The 24,298-nt window shown below is 36.6% G+C and overlaps 3 protein-coding genes across 12 annotated transcripts in view; 1 reads left to right on the top strand and 2 right to left on the bottom strand.

Annotated features, from left to right (window-relative positions):
• LOC139140817 (ankyrin and armadillo repeat-containing protein-like) overlaps nt 1-2,099 on the bottom strand; it is a 38,597-nt gene extending 36,498 nt beyond the window's left edge. For 7 of the 8 annotated variants that reach the window (XM_070710241.1, XM_070710242.1, XM_070710244.1 and 4 more), the window contains exon 1: nt 1,897-2,077. The gene's annotated coding sequence lies outside the window, so the exon portion shown is untranslated. Of the gene's footprint in view, nt 1-1,896 lie in introns of all 8 variants that reach the window. The other variant, XM_070710249.1, reaches the window with a different exon arrangement.
• Nucleotides 2,100-2,659: 560 nt separating this feature from the next.
• LOC139140814 (uncharacterized) lies at nt 2,660-9,902 on the bottom strand. The gene is made up of 10 exons (XM_070710237.1): nt 9,544-9,902; nt 8,997-9,146; nt 8,577-8,729; nt 8,112-8,213; nt 7,072-7,269; nt 6,512-6,676; nt 5,998-6,124; nt 5,305-5,468; nt 4,684-4,882; nt 2,660-4,386 (listed from the first exon to the last, which is right to left on the bottom strand). Exons 1-10 carry the CDS (start codon nt 9,766-9,768, stop codon nt 4,277-4,279), a joined length of 1,593 nt encoding a protein of 530 aa, XP_070566338.1. The 5' UTR covers nt 9,769-9,902; the 3' UTR covers nt 2,660-4,276.
• A 301-nt stretch (nt 9,903-10,203) lies between these two features.
• Nucleotides 10,204-21,238, top strand: LOC139140815 (glycoprotein-N-acetylgalactosamine 3-beta-galactosyltransferase 1-like). 3 transcript variants are annotated; one of them, XM_070710238.1, is made up of 3 exons: nt 10,204-10,324; nt 13,715-14,676; nt 16,338-21,238. In XM_070710238.1, exons 2-3 carry the CDS (start codon nt 13,747-13,749, stop codon nt 16,569-16,571), a joined length of 1,164 nt encoding a protein of 387 aa, XP_070566339.1. In that variant the 5' UTR covers nt 10,204-10,324; nt 13,715-13,746; the 3' UTR covers nt 16,572-21,238. The 3 variants fall into 3 exon arrangements, with proteins under 3 accessions (XP_070566339.1, XP_070566340.1, XP_070566341.1); XM_070710239.1 differs by having other exon boundaries at nt 10,223-10,345; XM_070710240.1 differs by lacking the exon at nt 10,204-10,324 and adding an exon at nt 10,652-10,791.
• Nucleotides 21,239-24,298: the final 3,060 nt, after the last annotated feature.

Raw genomic sequence — 24,298 nt, 5'->3', positions numbered from 1 at the left:
CATTCATATTCTTAAATACTAAATTATTTCTAAAAGCGTAGACTACCTAGGCCACTATAAGTGCATACACGCTTTATACAGCTAGGCAGTAACAAACAGTGATTTTTTAAAACTTCTGTTAGCATGCCTTCCCCATTCCTTTTTTTCTGTCTCTGTTTTCCTATTGAACAGAATACTGAAAATTTCGCCTTTCATTATATTTACCTTCAAATTCGCTTTTCTGTGATGAATCAGTATTGTGAAGCGACAGAAAAATCTTACCACATTACCGCTCTAATTTGTCCTTGTTTGTTACAGGATGGGCTACTGGTATAATATCTTACCTACAAAAGCAGTTTGAATCTGACATGCAAATCTTTTCCATGTTCCAAGATTTGATAAATTGCTTTCGAGTTTCATGGCATGCCCAGTTCTTTCCAGAATGTAAAAGTTTTGTAAAAGCAGACAGGTGGAAAACATTTTGAACAATTTTTGCTCTATAGCTTTTTTTATTCCACTTTTTGACTACCCCAAAGACCGAACAGTTGATCTCCTGAAGAAAAGCAATGTCCATGCATATGTTAAACAGTGGAAAGGTGAGTCAATCAGTCAATGCCGGAGTCAGCCCTGGATCCATTGGTTGAATGATGGGCTTGCTGTTGTTATATTCAGATGCTTCATTACCTCCCCAAGACAATCATGGCATGACCTACAGAAGAAAACTATGATGCGCCACTGTGGAATACGGTATTCAAAATGGCCATTCCATTTTAAGATGAGCAGCTGTCATGCGAGTAGTTTTGTGTAGTTAGATTACAACAGGGTATTTTTTGTTTATATTCAATTCTTATTTGAAATTGTTGACACACAAGTTTTATCTTGTGTACTTTACAAGTGCCGTTCAGTCACCATTTTTTTCCCTGCAGGTTTTGCCATGGCAGTGTTTGGGGAGGGTGTGAAGTGTCCCAGCGTAAAAACATCACGCTCCATATTCCACCAATGTATCCAGGGCAATACAGGAGAAAGGTACAACCCGTTGGTAAACACACCTGAATAAATGTTGAATGCAGTTACTTGCTGGTTTTGACACTCTTCTCAAATGCCACTCAGTTACAAGCCTTACATTATCATTACGGTGTTTCGTTTTGGTTTAACTGATCATATTTTCATCACTTCATTTTTATGGATAATGTGTGAGGGTATGTAATAGCGTGCTTGATTCAAACAGTCACTCCAAAACTGATTCAAATAACATGATATAGAGAACATCATAACCAAATTATCATGAGAAATAATATTGCAGACAGTATCCTGTCCTGTCTGATTACCTAACCGGATGACTGGACACTGGTCTTTGTTATTCAATGAGGCGTCAAGTTGTCCTGTCGAAGAGTGTACTCAATCGAGTCTTTCGATACCACAGAGAGAATCATGTACAACTCGCATTGACACCCCTCTCTCGTTTTCCAGTAGTCTACCCCCATGACAGCACCTCCTTGCATTTTTGAACTTGTACGTTTGGATCATTCAAATGCTTTGATATAGACGTTTTCACACTGTTAGCCAAGCAATAGACACATCTACATACCGGTAACCAGTTACACGGTCTATTATACCCAGGCGATATTGAATACAATAGTAATACCGCAGACGACATCGACAATGTCGATAACGTAAACGTAGAGGTATCGATCAAGTTTAGGGGATTATAAAAGGGTGCAAGGGGCAGGTCATCGCGTAACACGAGAAGGGGTTTAGAAGCGGGACTAAAAATGCGGAAATCGACCGTCTTTTCGGCTGATAAGTATCTGAATCCACGAATCATTCATTGCCAATTTAGTTGGTCTTGGGAAGCCACCGAGCCAGGTGTACACAATGCCATCTACCGATAGCGATCGCCTTGGCGTCAAGACTTACCTGTGTACAATATTTGACCAGTTACTCAGAACACGATCGCTTCCTAATGTAAGATCTGTATATTCTCTGAATTCCCATGATTCTGGCGGCTGCGTGAGGCTCTGCAATACCCGTGATCACAAACAGGTCGCCGACAATGTATTACATGGGTAAGGAGAGTCTTGACAACACACAGTTTGTAGTGCATTGGTGAAACACAAAATGGGCCGCCTAGGAGCAACGTCTGATTGGGTGATGAACAATCACATGGCTGAGTTCCCACGGCTGGATTGGTTGCAATACTTACGCCACCATCGGCAGCGTATGAGAAAAACAAAGTACATTTTCTACACATCCGACAGAACGTTGGTGGCAGCATATTTTCGGAAACCTTCTTTTGAAGGTTGGGTTGGAATTATAGTTTGATCTGGCAATGTTGCTTAAATTCCAAGCGCTATATAAAAACCGGTTCCATTGAATGAGACAAAAATAGAGACTTGAAAAGACAAATCTTGGTTCTAATTTCGTTCAAAGAATGTATAGTATTGAATTGTCATGTAGCAGTAATTTTTATGATTTTATGATAACATTTCCTGGACAGTCAATGAGCTGCTAACGAGTTATTTGGTCATGACTATAAGCCTTTGCATGGTGAGCAGTATAAGAAATTAACGAAGGGCATTAGGGTAGGTAATTAACAGGTATGGACTGTTTCCTTTGAAATAATTTGCAGAGAGAGGTTTTGAGGGTAACTTAATAGGCACACACATGACACAGGTAAGGCTCATATATTAAAAAAAGTTTAATACTATAAATTTATTGATCATAACTTCTAGATGAATATAGCTTGCAATACCCTGTGCCTACTCCTAAAAATGCCAATGCGGTCATTCTCATATAAGTATCTGATGATCCTTCATTGATAAAAGTCAATACTTCTTGTTCAATAGTAACATCATACATGTGTACTTCACAAATTGGTTTCAAATACAGTAAAAAAAACAATTCAGAAAATACAAAGATATCAAAAACCATTTTGGCAGGACCTTCTGAAAAAACCTAGTCCAATGCTGAAAAATTTTAAGAATCATCACAATTCTAGGGAGTAATATTGGTTGGTAAAGCCAACGAAGCCCTCTAAGGAAATCTGATTTTCGAAACAAAGATCACGCACAGTGTTGTTCAAGTGTTATTAACATTTGTGCATCTTTGTAAAACCATGTAAAACAGAATTATCGTTGCAAGTTTAACAGCTTGCAAAATTGTTGGTTTTTGAGGAAAACAGAATAGAACACTGTCATATTGGATAAAAAATTCATCATAGAGCAAAGAAGCGACGTTTTCAAAGAAATCCTTCCAAAGGTATACTGTAGAAAAAAATTAGAGATAAATAAATTCACAATGTATTAAATGAAATAGGCTTCACAAATATTGTTTCTCGTGTAGCTACAAGACTGTAAAATATTAATGAAAGATGTCGATATCGATCATTGGCTATGGAGACCTATATTGAATAAATATCCATTATTAGAACACTGTCAGTCAAACCAAAACCATCCAGAGCTATGATTTTCAAACAGGAATCACAAAAGTCAACTACCGTTGGGACATGGAGAATGGTCTGACCAATGTACAGAAAAAGGAATAACGAGAGGAAAACATGTATTCTGCTTCCTCCTCATTTCTCTTTGACTTCCCAACACGTTCATGCAGTAGAACATTCCATGGAAATCGACGGGAATTTTTCACTCATGCAGAGGATACAATTAAGGTATTATACAAATAATATCTCTAAAGGCCTCTAACCAGGCTGAAATTTATCTTTCAGTAAAGTTTGACTTGTTTTCTGCACTGTCATCTCTTGAAACACTAACTCTCCGTTAAATGCCAATGTAAAAACTTCCCAAGAAAATTAGCACTCATGTAAATCTTAAATGCCGTTTTGTTTTACCATTCAGGTATTGCATAACAATTGATGCAATAATGTCTCTTTTTTGCAAAATTCTTGACAGAAACATTCCAAAAGTGATATTTTTAAAGTAATGTCACTCAAAATAAGTGTATGTACATTACTCTGTTTTACTGAGGTAAAAAATATCTAAAGCTACCGTACACCAAAATCTTACTAATGTAAAAAAGTAATAATGCATTTTTCGCCAATATGGCAGCGCAAAAAACTAAGAGTTTTGCAATTTAGATTGCTTGATAGACTTCTTAATAAGCCATCGTGAATACCTTTCAAATTCAGTTTCTATTTTAACATGAATAGGTGCTGTGACATTAATATTGTCTAACCCACAGTTGTAACTCTCAGGAGCACGGACATGGTTCTATAAAGTTGGAATCCATTGTTCATTGTAGAGTCAGGCATCACTGCGATGGAAGCGAACAGAGCTGTGTTTCACTGGATGACACATTTCTTGGTCGAGGCAGTAGCTGGGGAACTATACGCCCTGGATGACCTGGACTTCCTCAGAGAAAATCTTTGTTTTGAAGTCTTGAAACCATCAGCTGATGAGAGAGAAAACAATAAGAATATAGAGCTTCAAATTTCAAGATGTCATGAAAAATGCTACCCTAGTACATATAAAAATATGCAAACTCACAGACAACGGTGAACTGCACATAAAGGAAATAAGCAATATTGTCAATTTCCAATATTCATTACACTGCAACTCAATGTTAAGATATAAACAACAGTACAACTGCACATACCAAGAGAGAAGGTAAACTGACAGGATTTTAGTAAATACTTTCAAGCAAAACTGATTTTCTATAAAATTACTGAAATTAAAATGTTCCTATTACCTTTGCCATGATATGAATGAAAGGTTGTTGGTGAAGAAATTGATTTCGTTGTCGATGAACTTGAAGGTGTTGATCTAGCGCTTGGTGAGGATTTTCTTGACGGTGCCATCCATTTGTCTGTCTTTGCATTATAACAATACTGCACACTACCGTGGTCCAAGGATGGATCCCACCAGCTGGCATTCACATACCGATGACCCTAGAATTGAAGAATAAATGCTATGTTGATGCAGGAATTTAAGTTGAACAGCAATCTCAGTCTGATCATTTTACTCATTGTGGAAACCAACACCAGGATTCCTAATGAAAACCACTACTGTGCCAGGATTACATCCACATAGTTGAATTTTCTCATCTTGAACCATTGATTTATGAACTATTCTTTCTTGAAAGGTGTTTGACATAATAAAAGTAATTTCTCCTCTAAATAAAGTTCAATCTAACTTTCCAGTCTGTGAGAGAAAACAGATGAATTGGACAAAACCATTTGTGTTAGGTAATATCCCTGAATGTCCACTGCTATCAACAGTTTACAAGTTTGCATTACAATGCCTCTTGTACTGACATCAATTTCAACACTTGTTTAGATGAAACTGAAAATATCAAGAAGTACATTTTTACCTTTTTATCATCATTGTTATTGCCATCATCACCATTATCATCCGTCTTAGGTTTCTCTTCAAGCTGCTGAAAAATTTCAGCCATGTCTTCTGTCATTCTGCCTTCTGTTTTAACTTCTTCACAGAACGCATTCAGTTGTTCCTCTCCAGATTCCTTGTAACAAACTGGACAGAAAAAAAGTGAACACTTTAAATTTAAAGAGAGATTCAAAACTAAACTCTCAACCATTTTTCCTGGTGTATGAGTCCAACCACACAACAACGTAAAAAAATGAGCAAAGCATACCAGATTTTGAGTGTGCATCAAGGATGGGACGTACCCGTCTTTTTCTTTTGTCACATGATCAACTAATTTTCAAGCGGAAGAGAAAATACAGTATTACACAACATTCAATTTAGACCTGAACTGTACTTTCAAAAGTGCAAAGAAATAAGCATGAAAGAGTTTTTCCAAAGAGCATTCCAAGCTTAAAAATAGTTATTCAAATCAAACTAATTACCACTGCAAGATATATCAGAGTTAATGTAAATTTATCAAAGCCCTGAAGTCACTGAAAGATATGAAACAGCTGTGTGCTGGGTGGACTAAAACTAGCGAAGATATATTAAAACTACTGCAGATATATCAAAGGTACTTTAGATTAATCAAAGTTACATTAGTGCTAGATATATTTGACCTACTGTAGATACGTACCAGCTAGGAACATGTCTGTGATTACTGAGAAATGCTTAAACTGGATATAAGCACCACCGGTTTGATCTGCTATCTCTTCATAGAATGGTGTGGAATAACTGTTATTCTGGGCTTTCACACCGTATACCTAAAATTGTGAAGAAAAGACCCAAGATATTCATTATGTATTTGATCACATTTGCAGGCCATCTGAATAGTACCATTTACCAGGAAATGAATGACCCTCTGTGTTCATCTTCACAGGTGTCTGCTGATCTTTTATATGGTGGCAAATCAAAGGAAGTTCAAAACTTTATATTGTTTTTGTTGGATTTTTTCTGTAAGATATTTCAATACCATTTAATGACAAATTGTTTAAATGCTCTCAACAAGAGGTCATATGATAAATACCAGTAGCTAGAGAGTATTGGTTGATTCTGAAAATTACCCAGGGTTTGTCTGTTAGGACAGCTTTCAAGTTTTGAAACCAAGCTAAATACTCTTAAATTCAAAATTCAAAATCACTCTACAATACCTTAATGCTCATCTCTTTCAACGTTACCAGTTCCTCGTGCCAGTTGACATTCTGGTCAGTGTAGGACACGGGATGTGGAAGGTCATCACCAATGACAACCAGTGCTTTGGCAGAATCCTGACTCCAGTCTAGTCTCTGTGCACATCTCAACACCCATTCGTAGCACTGCAAATGTGACAAAAGTCATGCTCATAAACATCCAAAGAACAGTTGTGTAAACTTGCTAATTGATGTTTTTGAAAGAAAATAAATCTTCCGGAGTGAATGAGGTAAAACAGTGTCTTCTGAAACTATCATTTGTAAACACCATGCTTCAAATTAATTGCACTGTTTTACAATACAGAACAGTATTGTTAAGAAATCATTAATTGTCATTCAAATGCGCCAATAAGAGGATTTTTCTCTGCAAAACCATACTTGATGCATTCCCCCTAATAAAATATTACCTGTGGTTTGATTTTCATTGGAAATCTGTAAAAGAATTCCTTATACATGTTCTTGATGTGTGCATGAACAGTCAAAGTCAGCTTTAATGGCATATCATAACTGAAGAGACTTACCTCGGGAGAGTCTCCGCCACCTGTACGAGGTACATCATTGACAAACTTGACCAGTTGATCAACATCAGAACTAAGATCACAAGTTTTGATGACATATTTGTCGTAATCACAGTAATCTCCATGCGCCAGGATTCCAATTCTTATCTTGGGGATGTCTTTCAACAGTTTCCTCACTGCATCTTCAAGCTTGTCTCTCACCTATGGAGTGTGATGCATGATGGGAACAAGGGTCAATAATTTTGTAAAGTACAGTCGTGTTTTCTATGTCAACTAATATTAGTAGTGTTGTAAGATATGATTGTTTGCACCTTGAAAATGAAAGACTTAAAATTGTGCTCAAACTTTGCTCAACCATTGTCTTTCAAAATCAAGAATAAAACTCAGGGGTCAACGTTCAATTTGGTACCAGAGAAACAAATTACCCGATATTTATTGATATCTGAAATTCAAAATGGCTGCCATCCCTATGTTATCTCTATAGGAGAAAATGAAATTCACAATTTTCAGAAAACCAAGCCGGTGAAAATTTTATGAACTCTACAAGCATCAACATGAGCCTTCACAAGTGGAAGGCCAAAAGAATATTGTAGAAAGTTTGACAGTCCAAATATCTGTCCCCGAGGCACATTCTACCTCAATTAAGTCTAGCATCCTTTTTGTTAAGAAAAGTAAATGGCATTTACCAGCCAAATGTCGCACCTTTGTTACACAACACCATGATAAAGTTTCAAACTCACCAAAACCTTGCTACATACTCTAATTATAGGTAATTATGCAGTATATTTTCAACTCTTCAGATGTCAAGCACTTACAGAAAGGAACAAGGTGAAAGACTATTTCTCACTCTGATAATCAACATTGATATCAACTTATCAACTTTTCAAATCTTATATATCACATAAAATTGAGATTTCATGAAGTCTGTTAGACATTCTGAGATTTCCAATAAACTGATAAAAGGAATATTTTATCAAAAAAACCAATTGTTTCATTAATCAAAACACAATTCACACTTTCAACCTTGTGATTGTCCTTCTTACCTGCTGGAGACAGGAGTACATACTGCCAGTTGTATCAAATGAAAACACCACTTCAACAGCCTTGTCTGACGTTAGATCAGCAGCAAAGTTGTTCAACAATTCCTGTCGATAAAGAGCAGAGAAAAGACTTTACTACTTTCAACTTCCAACATGGTTCTTAGAAACAAATCTGGAGAAATGAGAGTGCAATTTTTTTAGATTCAGTCTATGGTCTTTCCAATAAACAAGTATTTACAACCAAAGGCTTCCTCTCTAATTTTAATACTGATTGAGAATCTTTGTCATTTTACCATGTATTGCTGTTACTGTAATCAAACATTGCCAAAGTAATAGCTTGATGTGTTGTGTGTATGAGGGAATAAAGTTATCTTTCAACATCACAAGAGATACGAACGCAGCTTTCTTTTCACTTAATGTCAAAACATAAAAATTCAAAAATCACGAAAAACAGAATGCTACGGTTACCTGTAATGTATCTTCATCTAGTTCATCATTTTCTTCTGTCGGGGCAGTCCTCTCTTCTGTCACCTCTCTGGTAGTGAGAGTTATGACATCTTCATCTTTAATTCCGAGGTTTTCAAGACTCTCAGAATTTGGTTGGAGAACAACTTTAGAATGCTGAAATGAACAACAGTTATTTTACAATCAGCACATAGGCTAGAATACTAGTAAGTCCTCTTTAATATTCATAATGATTATAATAATAATGATGATACATGAAATTTGTATACATTCAAGGTAACACTGACAGGGCAAAGATCATGATGTTTACAATGTCAAGTTTCTTTACATATTCTAGTTCCACGATACACATGAAGACCCTGAAGAAAACTCGAGCAGATAAATTTACAGGTGATAAATTTCTGAAAAAAGTACACGACTTGCCTTCAGTGTTTGTAAGTGTGGCGCTGTGCCTTCCTGTGATTGTATCCGGTCTTTGACTTCAGCCAGGGTTGTCAGATTATTCAGGGTCATTGGGATGGTACAGCCTTTCTCTGTTTTCACAAAGATTGTCATGGACCGCAATGTCAGCACCTGTTAACAATGGGTATGAATGATCAGCATCTATATGAGAAATAACTGATTCAGAACTGTTAAAACACGATTAAAATTACTAAAGATATAGCTAAAAAATGTGTTAATCAACCGTTGTTCATTTAATTTCTCTATTAGAGTACTTGGGCTACCTTTCCCATTGTGCAAAATATGAACCATAATCCTTCCCAATTTTACCTATAAGTACCAAAAATCCCTTGGGAATCTACGAACCAAAGATGGTCACGATAGACTTCATCTTGGATTGCAACTACCGGGTAAATTAACGTCAAAAATATGTGTGACGAGTAAATCATAATCGTACTCTGAAAAGCCTTATATTAAAGACAAAGGTAGTACACATGTGTTTTGTTGGTGGCGTCCTTTTGATGCTTACCTGTGACTTCAGGATAGTTTCTTTGCATATTCCTAGATATTCAATTGTGTGTTGTCTTTTAACAATTTTACCAGTATATCTTAACACAACTCTGTTATCCGGAACCATTTCTTCCTCGGCCACTTTCTTGTATATTTCTGTGACAGTCGTGGATGGCATCATTTCGTAAGTGACAACTCTGCCAGTGGTCAACTTCACGTAAACGTCGACCAGTGGTGAAGCCATGTTTGTGCTGTATTATTATAAGTCGATGTAAAATTGAACTTGTTTGTAATGACAAGGTCCGCCACTGTCTCTGCTCTGTTGTGATATCTTATAAGTTGCATCACAGGACTTGTCTCTTTATATGTGCGCGCCATTGTGAGCGAGTGACTGCAGTTTATATACCAGTACAGTTGCTATATTTATCAGCCAATCAAGATCGTCGGTGACCCTTGCTAAAAATAGCTCTTACGGCTGGATCGATATTTTTTAAAACGTGCAAAAATAGATCAAAAATAGTAGTTTTAGTGCTTTACGTTTAGGAAGTTTTGTCAATCCAAGTTGGTCCGACCATATAGGTAAATGGTCCCTCGTTTATGAATTTAGGTAGTACCGGCGCGGCATTTAAATCAAAATCGATAGATGACGACCATACTGATTATTCTTTGTAAGATACGTGGTATATATGTTGAGTTGAAGGGTCAACCAAAGGTCATTAGTCAGTACAAATGACTTCGTTGGTGTCCTCTACATCGGCCAGTGCTCGCAGCTGATCGTTCGTCGCCGTTTGTCACGAAAGGTACTCACGAATATTCGATCGGTAAAACCTACATTTTCATTAGCCCTACCAGTATGGCGAGGATTGCGGTTTTGGCTACGCCGCCCTCGCGTGGCCAAAGCTGGACACGCTCGCCATACTCTAGCTGCAGCGTACACAATGCAGTGGCTCGAGGTTACTGGGTATCTGGTTTTGCCGTCCGACCCAAATACCCAGGCAAAACCTCGAGCTACTATACGTTCTGCAGTTAGCCATACTCGAGTACTACATTTTCATAAAACAGTTGCGTTTAGTAAACTTTAGTTATGCATCTGTCGATACCATTTTTGAATTAATTCACTTTTCTTGCCTAAAGTTACCGCGGTCACTTCACGGGACCGTGACCTTGTGTACCTAACTCATCGTGTATTGTCTGAAACATCGTATATCATCCTTTTGACCTTCAAAATTGTCAGGGTAGTTGTAGGCTAAGGAACTGCAGCAAACCGGTAGAGCTATGGCCAGTAGTTGGTAAAAATGCACGTTTCACATTGTTGAAGCTATCGTGCTATGGGGAGTTGTATGCCATTGTACATTATAGAACCCAAACGTGTAAGGCAAACGTGCATGACTAAACACTGTAAAAGTCTGCACGTTAGACATTTTAGACACGTTAGGTCCGTACACGTTAGGTTTGCACGATACACGATAGGTCAGCATGATTGGCATGGTAGATTTTGACCGATGTTGAAAACCTAAAATGACATGCACGTTAGACATTTTAGACACGTTAGGTCCGTACACGTAAGGTCTGCACGATACACGATAGGTTTGCATGATTGGCATGATAGAAATTGGAGTCATGTGGAGAACCTAAAGTGACATACACGTTAGACATTTTAGACACGTTAGGTCCGTACACGTTAGGTTTGCACGATACATGATAGGTTTGCACGATTGGCATGATAGATTTTGACCCATGTTTAGAACCTAAAATGACATACACGTTAGACATTTTAGACACGTTAGGTCCGTACACGTAAGGTCTGCACGATACACGATAGGTTTGCACGATTGGCATGATAGATTTTGACTCATGCGGAGATACGTGAACCTAAAATGACATGCACTTTAGACATTTTAGACACGTTAGGTGTGTACACGTTAGGTTTGCACGATACACGATAGGTTTGCACGATTTGCATGATAGATTTTGACCCGTGTTTAGAACCTAAAATGACATGCACGTCAGACATTTTAGACACGTTAGGTCAGTACACGTAAGGTCTGCACGATACACAATAGGTTTGCATGATTGGCATGATAGAAATTGGAGTCATGTGGAGAACCTAAAATGACATACACGTTAGACATTTTAGACACGTTAGGTCCGTACACGTTAGGTTTGCACGATACACGATAGGTTTGCATGATTGGCATGATAGATTTTGACTCATGTGGAGAACCTAAAATGACATGCACGTTAGACATTTTAGACACGTTAGGTGCGTACACGTTAGGTCTGCACGATACAAGATAGGTTTGCACGATTGGCATGATAGAGGTAGACCTTACTGTGTTTGTAGGCCATCACGTTAATCTTGAGAAATATCGTATAACGTGCCGGCCTAAGATTCACGGAGCTAACGTGTCTAAAATGTCTAACGTGTATGTCATTTTAGGTTGTCCACGAGTCAAAATCTATCATGGCAATCATGCAAAGCTATCGTGTATCGTGCAAACCTAACGAGTACGGATCTAACGTGTCTAAAATGTCTAACAAGTATGTCATTTTAGGGTCTCCAGATAAGTTGAATGGTACAGTCATGAAAAACACGTTAGACATTTTAGACACGTTAGGTCCGTACACGTTAGGTTTGCAAGATACACGATAGGTTTGCACGATTGGCATGATAGATTTTGACCCATGTCGAGAACCTAAAATGACATGCACGTTAGACATTTTAGACACGTTAGGTCCGTACACGTTAGGTTTGCACGATACACGATAGGTTTGCACGATTGGCATGATAGATTTTGACCCATGTCGAGAACCTAAAATGACATGCACGTTAGACATTTTAGACACGTTAGGTGCGTACACGTTAGGTCGGCACGTTACACGATAGGTTTGCACGATTGGCATGATAGAGTTAGACCTTACCGTGTTTGTAGGCCATCACGTGAATTTTGAGACATATCGTATAACGTGCCGACCTAAGATTTACGGAGCTAACGTGTCTAAAATGTCTAACGTGTATGTCATTTTAGGTTGTCCAAGAGTCAAAATCTATCATGCCAATCGTGCAAATTTATCGTGTAACGTGCTGACCCAACGTGTACGGACCTAACGTGTCTAAAATGTCTAACGCGTATGTCCAGATAAGTGGAATGGTACCATATGTCAATCGTGCAGTCATGATATACACGTTAGACACTTTAGACACGATAGGTGCATCCATGTTTGGCGTGCACGATACACGATAGGTTTACACGATTGGCATGATAGAATAGGACTTATTTGTACGCCCTAAAATGCAATACATGTTAGACATAGGTTCTTTAACGTTAGGTCTGCACGATACACAATAGGTTTGCACGTTTGGCATTTTAGGCACATTAGTTCCAACCTGGCATACACGTTAGACATTTTAGAAACGATAGGTGCGGATATGTTGGGTCTGCACGATACACGATAGGTTTGCAAGTTTGGCTTTTTTGGTCACGTTAGTTCGGCTGTTAGTTCCGACCTAACATGTCAAACATGCACTACTAAAATGTAAAAATGTCTAGAATGAAAAAATCCCGACTTCTGGCCATGGATGAACCGGTACGTTCCACTGTTGCCGCATGTTGGTTCTCTACCTCGGAAACGCTTAGTATACAGCTGTTCACAGGCGTGATGTGGACTGGGTAGTTTCAGTGTAAAGTTATGATACGTTCCGAGGTCACAAGTCTCCTAGTCCTACGTATCACTATCAGAACGTCGGAACGTAGTATAACTCAACACTAAAACTACCCACTTCACATCACGCCTGTGGTACAGTTGTCGTGCTTAGTACAACTTTATCTACTATAAGCAAATTGGCCAACATATTTCAGGGAAAAATAAAGGGCTAACGCTAATACCAACTGTCAACAACAACTAATTTGAGAACCAGGGATTGAGGACTGCCCCTCTAACTGATAGTGTAGTCTGTAGTATTTTTTATTTCACAAACACCCTCATTTATCTGAAAATGTAAATTAAATAAGTAAATTTACACACAATGTGTAATGTATGTATGTGTATTTGCTAGTTTCACAGTGATTAGGATAAAGTAGAAATGTCGTGTGAAAAGGAATAGTGAAAATCAATATTTTAATTCTGCTCTAAATTATACAAATAGAGTATGACTGTATGAAGATTCCTTTTGATGCATTTGTCCACAGAAACCAGTATGCGAGCTTGATTCCGACGCAGAATGGACAAATTCGGATACTTCACATTTTTGCTTGGTCTGGCTGGCGGTGTGCTGTTCATCCTTATTCTCAACCAGTATGACACCGTCTTCACCTCAAGTGTGTTGATGTACAGTGACTCCGTGCTGTCAGGAATGGCAGTGTTATGGAACCCGAAGGAAATCTCAAAACCCGGCAAATATGAAAACAGTTATTTCTATAGAGTCAATGGAACACGCTTTGAGATTATTGAATCAGAATTATCAAAGAGACTAGAAGAGGAGAATTTTGATCCCTGGCACCAAAGAGACCTCTTGTACAGTAATGTGAAAATACTGTGCCAGGTGTATGTTAGCAATGTTCAGCTTGGAAAGCTAGGCAAATCAATACTTGACACCTGGGGTACACATTGTAACAAACTTGTCATTGTCAGCAGTGCTATTGACCAAAATTTGAAAGATTTGTACTACGTTGACATTCCGGACAAACCAGAAATGGCATGGGAAAAGACCAAACAGGGTTTCAGACAGGCATTTGAGAGGTACCGGAATGAGTACCATTACTTCCTCAAAGTTGATTCCAGCATGGTTGTTGTACTGGAAAACCTACGGTATCTCTTGTTTGTCCACAACACCAGCATTCCTGGCTATGCTGGACATGTGTTCCTGGATAAAGCCGGCAGATCCAGCATTGTTGTCAGCCGCATGGCGCTGGAGAAATTGCAAACAAAACTGAATGACTGCCCGAGTGAAGTTGGAGGCAAAGATGATGCCAGTGAACTTACAAGATGTTTCCAGAAAGTTGGAATCATATCGAGCACAGATGGACGTGATTACAAAGGCCGTCTAAGATTTGAAATGACGAAACCAGACCATAAACTGCCTTCAAATGCCGGAGTTGCCTTATCATTTGGCAGTTTGTACTGGAGATACATCAAATTCCCTCAATTCAAGGTAGGTCAATCCTCCTCCTGTGGCATCAACAAAGACCACACTTCTTGATCTTAACAATATTCTACAGATGTGCAGAAAACAGAAATTGTGCATCATCATAAATTATACCTGTCACATATCCATGCCCAATGTTTTATCCAGGGGGAGGGGGAATGTAACCTCTGCTTGTAAAATTGTATTCAGGTAAATCAATGTATTAACACGTTAAGCTTAAAGTTGCATGTCAAATATTAAATTAGAGACTTCTTTTTAATTCTTAGGAAATGTTTATACCATTATAGGCCAATATATTAGAAGCTCACACCGACTTTTCACACTTTTTTCAAGTTCAGACACAGTTTTGTAATCTGAAAGCAAAGTCTTTGATGTTACATTGTGGGCACTGATGATGTGAAATGCCACTATCAATGCTCTATGGAATCAATATCTCAAGATTACATTGTAGGGGTGACATTCATTGCAGCACATTTGTGATTATGAGGTGGGATTTAGGTTTACAAGATATAAATGGGAGTATCACACAACAGCATGTTCCAGAGGAAACACTGACTTTAACATGATATTTCGTTTCCCTTTAGTAATATCAACATTCTTGTCATTTAATCATGAATACTTCATAGTGTCCATGACATAATTCCTTCATTCACATTATTTTAACTATGGCTGGTGGATCCATACACAATAAGAAAACATTGGAATAATAACGGTTGAACTTGCACTCACATTTGACCTTGTCTCCTGTCTGGTGTGACTGATGACCAGCTGACAAGACACAGATTAGCAGATGATGCAGAAAAAATGGCATTTTCTGTTGAAAATAAATTGAAAGTGTTTCTGCTTTTGCTAAACACTACACATTTATACTAGGAAAATTTTGAATTTGTTTAATTGTAGGAGAATTTGAGACAACAATGTTCTCCACAGCTTAAAAAACATAGGGGCGGTCGATTTGCATAATAGTGCACAATTTACATATTATTTTCTTGTGAAAATAAATTCTTTTATGTGGCTATTAACATATGAATAGGTTTCTCAAAAAACAGAGTGGTGGCCTATCCCTTAAATCCCTTGTGGAGCACCCCATGAGATATATCCTCTGCTGGACTGGACATCTTTGCATGTTATTATTCTGACAAAACTTTCCAAAGCTTTCTGTTGACCTGTCTCTAAGCAGACCAACTAACGAGTAAATCAAGAAGCCAAGAATTGATAATTATCTAATGACCTTCAGTAATACCCCATGTCCCTCTGACCAATTTACACATCTCAAGAAAAGTTAGCCAATTATCTGATTGTATGACAGATTGACATAATTGACAAAGAATGTAATGAAACCAATTCATATCGTGCATGTTTACCAAAACCTGTTTTACTGCATTTTAAAGAAAAACATGTACCGGGTAAATCTACAAAGTTATCTGCAGCATGGGTTACTGTCAACATTTTCATAAAAATTTCCAACCGCCGACATACCCCATCTTTAAGAAGCATGTAAGGAAATATTCATGTATAGCCAGAAGTGATTTGCTCACACTTGGCTTATACTGGTGATTATGTAGAAACAAACATGTAAGTGAGAAGCCCTCAAAACAGGACAAGTGAATCACTGTGGTATGGCCATTAAACACTGGTTTTCTGTGCTCTTTCTCTCTCCGTGACAGGGTCCAGAATGCTGCTATGAGTATGCTATCATGTACAGTGATGTAAAACAGACTTCAATGTACTACATGGAGTACATGGTGTATCACCTACGGCCGTTTGGAGTCGGGCAATTCAAGTGTGCTGCAGACAGTGATGCAGATAATAAACTAGCACTTCAACAACAACAAGAGAAGGAAATAAAAGAAGAAAAGAAAGCTGAAAATGAAAAAGTACAAGATAATGAAACAATATGATTGTTTTGTTTTGTTTTTATCTTCATTGTTTGTATGCTTATTGTTTTAAATATGTCGGATGGAAAGGACTGTGAAAAAAGTTGAAAGTCATTAAATGTTCATCAATCTTCAAAGTAACTTAAAAACCAGTTCATGCCGTGTAGTGGTCTTCAACAGAAGAAGAAAATATCCACACCTCACCTTCCATTGTTAATACTACGTGTGAGAAGCAATAAAGTCTTTTGTGCATGAGCTGTTTATTTAACATTTTACAGGTATTGCACTATAAACTTGCAAAAATTGACTATTTATATTTTGGCACAGAATGTGCTTTTCAATGGCATATTCCGGGCCATATTAAAAGATTAGAGGCCTGTTGTCAAAGTCAGGATTAAGTTAAGTACGACGAATCACGTCAAAATTAAAAAGGATTGTCATTTTCGTAGAACTTTGCATAAATATTCGTAAAAGTTGTGGGAGTGCAAAAATGAAATATAAAGGAGGAGGGTCACCACACTCGTTTCCATGGAAATGGACGTTAAAGTGGCATCTTTAGAAATAAATAAAAATGAGATAATTACAAAACACTAAGCAAATTAACTGATTTTATATGTATCGAAAGTATAGTTTTTGTGATTTTTGCAAAGAAATTTTAACATTAGTATTGACTACAAAATGACGAATATCTAAATTTTATCGCAACATAATTTTCGAATTTTCTTCCTGTTGCTCTGAATGATATCATTTTGACCAAACTTGACCGATCAAATCTTGACATCATACTGATCAGTTTGCCCTATTAATAAAATAGTGTCACCACGCTACTTTCTGAAATATCTCCAGGTGAATGTGTAACCTGCGTCATGTAAAAGGAAGAGGAATATTAATTTTTCGCTCATATTTAATAAAACTCAGCTTCCTAGAGGTAAAAATATTACAAGGTCATAGGTCACATTTATTTCTAGAGATTAGGTCAAAAAATTGGGTAAAAGTGCAAAATCAACAATGACAGGTGATGTAAAATGTGTGTGCTACAACTTGACCCATTTACAGCAAGCTGGAGTTAAATCAGTGCATACATGTGTATATTTGAAATCCAATGTGTTGTACAATTGTATATTCCTTTATCTGGATACTGGTATTTTGTACACATATACATGTGTTTATTACATACCTCATGTTATCAAACATAATGTGTTCATAGGATACAATGATGAATTGTTGATTATAAAGTTAGCTGCATAGTTATTACTTTAAGGTAGAATGTACCTCGGGGACAGATATTCAGATTGTCTAATTTCTACAATTATTTTCTGATCTACCACTTGTTGGGACTCCTTGGAGAAGGAAAAACTTTCACTATCTTAGATTTTCGAAAATCCAGTATTTAATTTTTCCCCATGGAATTAACACAGGCATGGCGGCCATTTGAATATTGCAAAATGTTGGGCAATTTGTTTCGCTAGTTCCAAATTTTGCACAGTGACCCCAGATGTATTGTCGATTTGGGAAGAGAATCGTTGAAAGTTTCATTCAGGAAAGTTTGAGCAAAAGTTTAAGTCTTTTACTTTTCAACTACAGTGAAAATTACCAGAAACTATTTTTAAACAGAGATTTAAATTTATTTGTGCACCGTTCAATGATGAAAGTTATTTTTTTTGGAATTTTTGTCAACCATAGATGTTATAGCCCAAGCAAAGGAACTATATACCCTCCAGACAAGAGACCATTTGCCCTTATTATATCTGGCAAAGTGAAGCTTTCGAGTGCATCTGACCATTCAGTACATAATGAATTTGAAATGTTGAAAGCCATCACAACAAATGTTGGAATATATCTAAAATAAGTGATGGGCTGAAGAATTATTCTTTCTATTATGTTGACAGTATCATTTTAGTAACATTGCAGAAGATATAAGCACATGACATATTAAAACATTTTTTTTGAAGTTTTTAATAATAATGTGTGAATGATAGTATGTTACTGTGTTCTTTCACTGGATAAATCATATTGAAAGATCTTTTGAATGAAGTTTTATTCAAACATCTCTACAGTACTCTAGTATCATTAGATTGCCAAAAATGTACATTATGTATCAAGTTTTGAGCCAGTGAAGAATTTTAAAAAAAAAAAAATCAACAAAATATAGAAACACCTAATACATCTTCAACAATATCCTTTCACCATTGACAAAGTCATTTTCATCAAAAATATGGGAATGTCAAAACTTACATAATGACATTTTATTCAACTTAGAACTGGGCATGTTGATACAGTACTTAAATGTTTGTTATGAAAGAATTTTCACAGTAAAAATGTTGTGATGAATATGTTTATCCACAACTCTTTTTGTCGTTTAGTAGTTTATTACTTGTTATGGTCAAAGGACTGCACCAAGGTAAATTATAAATGCAGCCATCTGAAACAGTGGTATACAAAGAGTTGGTCACTTTAATGTAGAATGCGCCCAGAGGACAACTATTCGGACTCTCAAACTTTTACAATTCTTTTCTGATATACCACTTGAGGGGGTTTATTTTAAAGCCCTGGGTGTAAGAAAACTTTTCACTGGCTTAGTTTTTTGAATTTCGAAAATATTATTTTTCTCTGTTGAGTTAACATAGGGATGGCAGCCATTTTGAGTTTTAAATATTCGTAAATCTTGGGTTATTGTTTCTCTTGCACAATAATTTGCAAGGTGACCCCCTATTTTTATCCTTGATTTTGAAAAGAATGGTTGAAAGATTCCTTGAGGAAAGTTTGAGCAAAAGTTTTAAGTCTTTCACTTTGAGGCGCGTACTACCTTATGTCAATGTATGTGTGAAGGTCAGAGGAACTTGCACAGTCCTTAGGGAGACCGTTGTCAAATCTGTTGGCAATTCTAATGCAATGGAAAGAGAGAGAGCCTAGAGATGGAAGGAAAATATACCAGTATAGCTGTATTTCATGTTTTGGACTTTGAATAAAAGCAAGTAGATCATGTGATATTTGCTACAATGTATGACTGTCAGCGTCAGTGTGACCCGTTCATGGCAGCTGTCACACTTGTGTAATATCTAATCAAGATACCATATCATGTATTTAGAAACTGTAGGGCATTTTCATTTACCAAATGGTTTGTGAAAATTTGATTAGCATATATTGTATTTTCTCCACCTTGCATGCACAGTGAATATCATAAAGTGAAAACTGAAATTACATTAGCAACTCATGTTTACATATCACACAGGGTCACTGCATTTCTACATTTAGCCAGTCCCATTACACAATGTCAGCTTGTGTGCGTATGACAAAGGAAGTGCAATATTATTTTTTAGCTCATATTTGGCTTTGTATATAAATACCAAAAAGAGCTTATATGATGAGTCGGTGGCATCTGTCTGTATATTTGTGGGTATGTATGTGCGGATGTATGTCCGTCACACACAAAGGCTCCCATACCGCCAGAGCTACCATCTCAGTATTTGGTGTACAGGTAGATGTAGGGGTTGAGATGTGAATTTGTTCTAATGAACTCATCAGTGTCAAAAATGTGCAAATGAGGTCAGAAAAAGTGAAATCCTGCAAATGTGCAGGAGTGATGGCATGCCAGTAAGAAACAGGCCAACTCCACTGATCTTGAGTCATTTCCTGTCATTGTTTATGAACTGTTACATATTAACAGACCTGCTGAAACCATAGACAGTAGAGGGGGGAAGACCGTCTATACTCAAACTAAGAGGGGCTTGTTTCTGCTATGCATGTTGCTAAAGTTGACCTCCAGTACCTAAAGTTTCAGACCTTAATTACTTTTGTTATTCTTGTTTTTCTGGTTTTGTTCTTTTTACTGCCTTGAACTGGGATGCTTCATTGGATTGTGTTCAATAACATCGGACATTGTTAAAATTGAGCACATGACAATCATGAAGTTGTTAACGCAACTTAAAAAAATTGAATCGTTTATTTTCGGAAGAAAACATGATAGCTACTAAAGAGTTGTTTAATCAGGGCACTGATGATCAGTAGAAAAAACTAATGAAGGGAAGTAGACATTCAACAGATATGAACTGTTTTCTTTGAAATACTAGACAGAGATAGCCATTGTAAACCATAGGCACAAAAGTGACACAGGAAAAACTTGTATAAAATACAAATATTTAATACATGGCATTTACTTATCATAAATTGTATACCAATGTATTGTTTGCTGTACCTATTTCTAGCCATAGCGTGTGGACAGCAGAGCGTTCGACTATCTCTAGCCATAGTTTGTAGATGGTAAAATGAGAAACTGAAAACAAACAGAACTGATTTTCAACTTTAATTCACTGTGACCATGTCATCAATGTCTTTCATATTTCAGACATACATGCAGCTTATTTAGAGTCTAAAAATGGAGGAATAAAGATGAGGAAATTTTTCTACAGATTGACATATCATCTCAATTCAAATTTGTCTAATACTGCACTTAATTTCCATGGATTTTTGAAAAAAGACCAACTCACTTACCACGATATTTTCTTTGACAAGTTGTTTATTTTATTAGTCTGTAGAACATATTCTAAACAGTAAAAATGTTTCCTGAATTAACGATTTGTATATCTGGATATAAGTGTTTTCCCAGTCCTTGTCAATCATTTATATGCAAAGCCACTGCAAGTGTAATTTTTACCACAGAGTAATTTCTAATAAAGGAAATTTTCACTGAATGCCACTGTTTGTGTTAATTTCCTGTAAACCCTTGCATTGACATTCAAGTTCATCCATTGCAAGCACTTGAGGTTTTATAAAGTCGTAATTGTTAACCCTTTGAGCACTGCAATTTTTCCCACCAAAATCTTAGTGCAACATTTTATTAACTTTAATGAATTTTTCTGAAATATTTTGATAATTTTTGGCCAAATGTATACTACTATTCATTGACTACACATTTTTATCAAAAGTTTAACAAAAATCTCAAAAGAATTGGCAGGGATATATTTTATAAAGGCAGCAAAAATGGCGCTCTGAAGGTTAATAGGTACTAGGTAGGTTAAATGACAATCCTGTAAAAAACTGTAAATGTTCATCATGACTCCACTTTCACAGTAGTCAAACTAAACACACAACCTGAGACTCATTTTGTACATTGGAAATACTATGCAGGTTGTTCAGGTTTAGAAGATACTGTAAAATATTTCACAACTGATTTAAATGATGAAATGACAATGTCTTAACATCAAAAAGTTCAAATGCTCAGTTTTACATCCTGACTATAGATCTGCTGTTTCATTTTTCTGTATCTGCATTGTTTTTTATGTTTTTTTAGCTCACATTTGGTATATGTTTATATACCTATGAAGAGAGCTTGTTTGGTAAGTCTATGGCATCTCTGTAGGAATGTACTGTATACTGTATACATGTAGCATATATGTCCAGCCACATTAAAAACGCAAAAACCGCAACACCTACCATCTTAGTGTTTGGTGTACAGGTGCACCAAGCAAGGGATGGAGATGCGAATTTGTCTAAATCAACGTTTTAGAGTCAAAAATATGCAAATGAGGTAAAAAGGCAAAATCCTGCACATTGCTACAGTTCTGTTACCACAGACCAGGTTTGGTTGAAACTTAGTATGCAGATCGAATAGCGGTGAAAATTTCAAATTTGTATTTTTGAGTCAAATTTTTCCTATTTATGCTCAAAAAATCTTCTTCCCTGAAACTGCTTCAAGTTGTCCAGATGTTTTGAAACTTGGTATGCATGATCTTGGGGTAAACTAAGTTGAGTTTGTTGAAATTGTGCTCTGATTGCTTTGAAATTTGATATGAACGTTCTTAGGAACGATTTATATCAGTTTTCTTCAAATTTCGACGAAATCTGCAATATTCTATGTTTGGGACAATTTTTGCTATTTTAGATCAAACAATGCTAAATATATCTTCCCTGGTCCAGTCGCAAAAAGTTATGAACTACTGCTCATTTCACCTTTGTGTTAATTGTGTGTAGCTGCATGCTCAACTGACAATGGGAATTTTTTTCTGTGGAGTTAACATTTACCAAAAGTAGCAAAAGTGTAAACTTGGTGACAATCTCGATAACTGAGAGTTGGAATTTTACATGACGGGTATAATTTGTACAGAAACATAACCAAAAACGTCTGCGCCAATAATAAGTTGTTTTCTTAAATATTACTGCTTGATGATTACATATAAATTCCATGGAATACAATATTATAAGGGGACATCTTTACTTTTGTATGGTAGATTATATCATTTATTAATATTATAAGCTGAGGCCAATAGAAGCTATTAAATATTGTAGATACACTCACTCAGGAATGCCACATCTAACTAAATGTGAGAATAAAGTGTCATTGATGCTATTTTTTTTTACCTTTCCACCAGGGGGAGATATTTGGACTTTCAAACTTTTACAGTATTCTTTTGGCCTAGCAATTATGGGGACTCATTTTGATTCCTTTTGAAGTTTTCACTTGTTTAGTTTTGTGTAAATCAAGAATCTTATTTTTAATTCCCCCCCCCCCCCCCCCCCGAGACAGATAACTAAGCTGGCTCCTAGACATCACACAGAATTGCATTTTTTATTTATTTATTTTATTTATTTATTTATTCAGCTTTGACATAAAGTCAGGATGAGTCGCACAGGTGACTAACACCTATACAAAAGCAACCCTCCACAAAAACACACATGAAACAAGTTACACATACAATTTGCTTCTCTAGTACCAAAATTTGCAAGTTTACACCTGATTTTTATTCTTGATTTTGAAAGACCATGGTTGACAGTTTGCTTAAAGGGGAAGTTCACGAAGGATGATTTTTACATATGTGGTAGCTCTGTGGTCATTTACCCAGGAAAAACTATTTTCACCATTTATAACTCGCAAGATTTTTTACAAAACCAATAAAAATAGTACAGGAAGTTGCCCATGTAATTTGAATCACGGGAAAAAAGCTCCAAGCTTGGAGCTTGCATAATGTAAAATGGAAGGGACCATTTCCGGATGGGTATTGCCCCCACACTGTCTACTAACAGTAACACAGTAGTAAACAGCAACACAAAATCTGACAGTGGACAGTTTATTATAAGTGAATCATCGTTTATGCAAGGATACTCAGTGTAAACAAAAGTTATGTAAATACCCACAGCCTGGTTTAAGCATGGGTGAGTGGACAATGCCATACCCATGGGAAAATGGTCCCTTCCATATCACATTATGCAAGCTTCAAGCTTGGCGCTTTTTCCCATGATTCAAATTACATGGGCGACTTCAAGTACTATTTCTATCGGTTTTTGTAAAAAATCTTGCGAGTTATAAATGGCGAAAATAGCTTTTCCGGGGTAAGTGACCATAAAGCTAGCACATATATCAAAATCATCCTTGGTGAACTTCCCCTTTAAGGAAAGTTTCAAGAAAAATTTTTTGAGTTTTCCATTTTGAGGTGCAAACTACCTTAACCATGCATGATTCTGGCATAAAATATATTTGCAAGATTCCCCAAATTACACTTTTTGCGACTCCAAAGTTTTAAATGTAATTTCACTTTAGGATATTGAGCTGTTAATATTATTATTCATATTCACCATCATGTGAAACAAACTATCATTGTATATTTAATATGGCTAGTCACATGGTTCAGCTTGACCAATTAAAAATGCGATGGGCAGGGCTTGTTATTGAATTACATTATTTTTGCTACTGTTTAACTTTTACTCTCATCTTTATCCAAAATACTCGATAATACTTCAGAGAATTAATGATTACA

This window comes from Ptychodera flava, chromosome 9, assembly GCF_041260155.1.
Source record: "Ptychodera flava strain L36383 chromosome 9, AS_Pfla_20210202, whole genome shotgun sequence".
NCBI classification, from domain to species: domain Eukaryota; kingdom Metazoa; phylum Hemichordata; class Enteropneusta; family Ptychoderidae; genus Ptychodera; species Ptychodera flava.
Note: the sequence above shows the minus strand (reverse complement) of the source record. Positions and strands in the feature narration are given on the sequence as shown.

Coding starts and splice junctions, on each gene's coding strand:
- LOC139140814 (XM_070710237.1), bottom strand. CDS start 9,768: ATGGCTTCACCACTGGTCGACGTTTACGTGAAGTTGACCACTGGCAGA. Junction 7,270..8,111: donor TGTACTCCTGTCTCCAGCAG/GTAAGAAGGACA, acceptor CACACTCCATAG/GTGAGAGACAAGCTTGAAGA. Junction 6,677..7,071: donor GTGGCGGAGACTCTCCCGAG/GTAAGTCTCTTC, acceptor TCACATTTGCAG/TGCTACGAATGGGTGTTGAG.
- LOC139140815 (XM_070710238.1), top strand. CDS start 13,747: ATGGACAAATTCGGATACTTCACATTTTTGCTTGGTCTGGCTGGCGGT. Junction 14,677..16,337: donor TCAAATTCCCTCAATTCAAG/GTAGGTCAATCC, acceptor TCTCCGTGACAG/GGTCCAGAATGCTGCTATGA.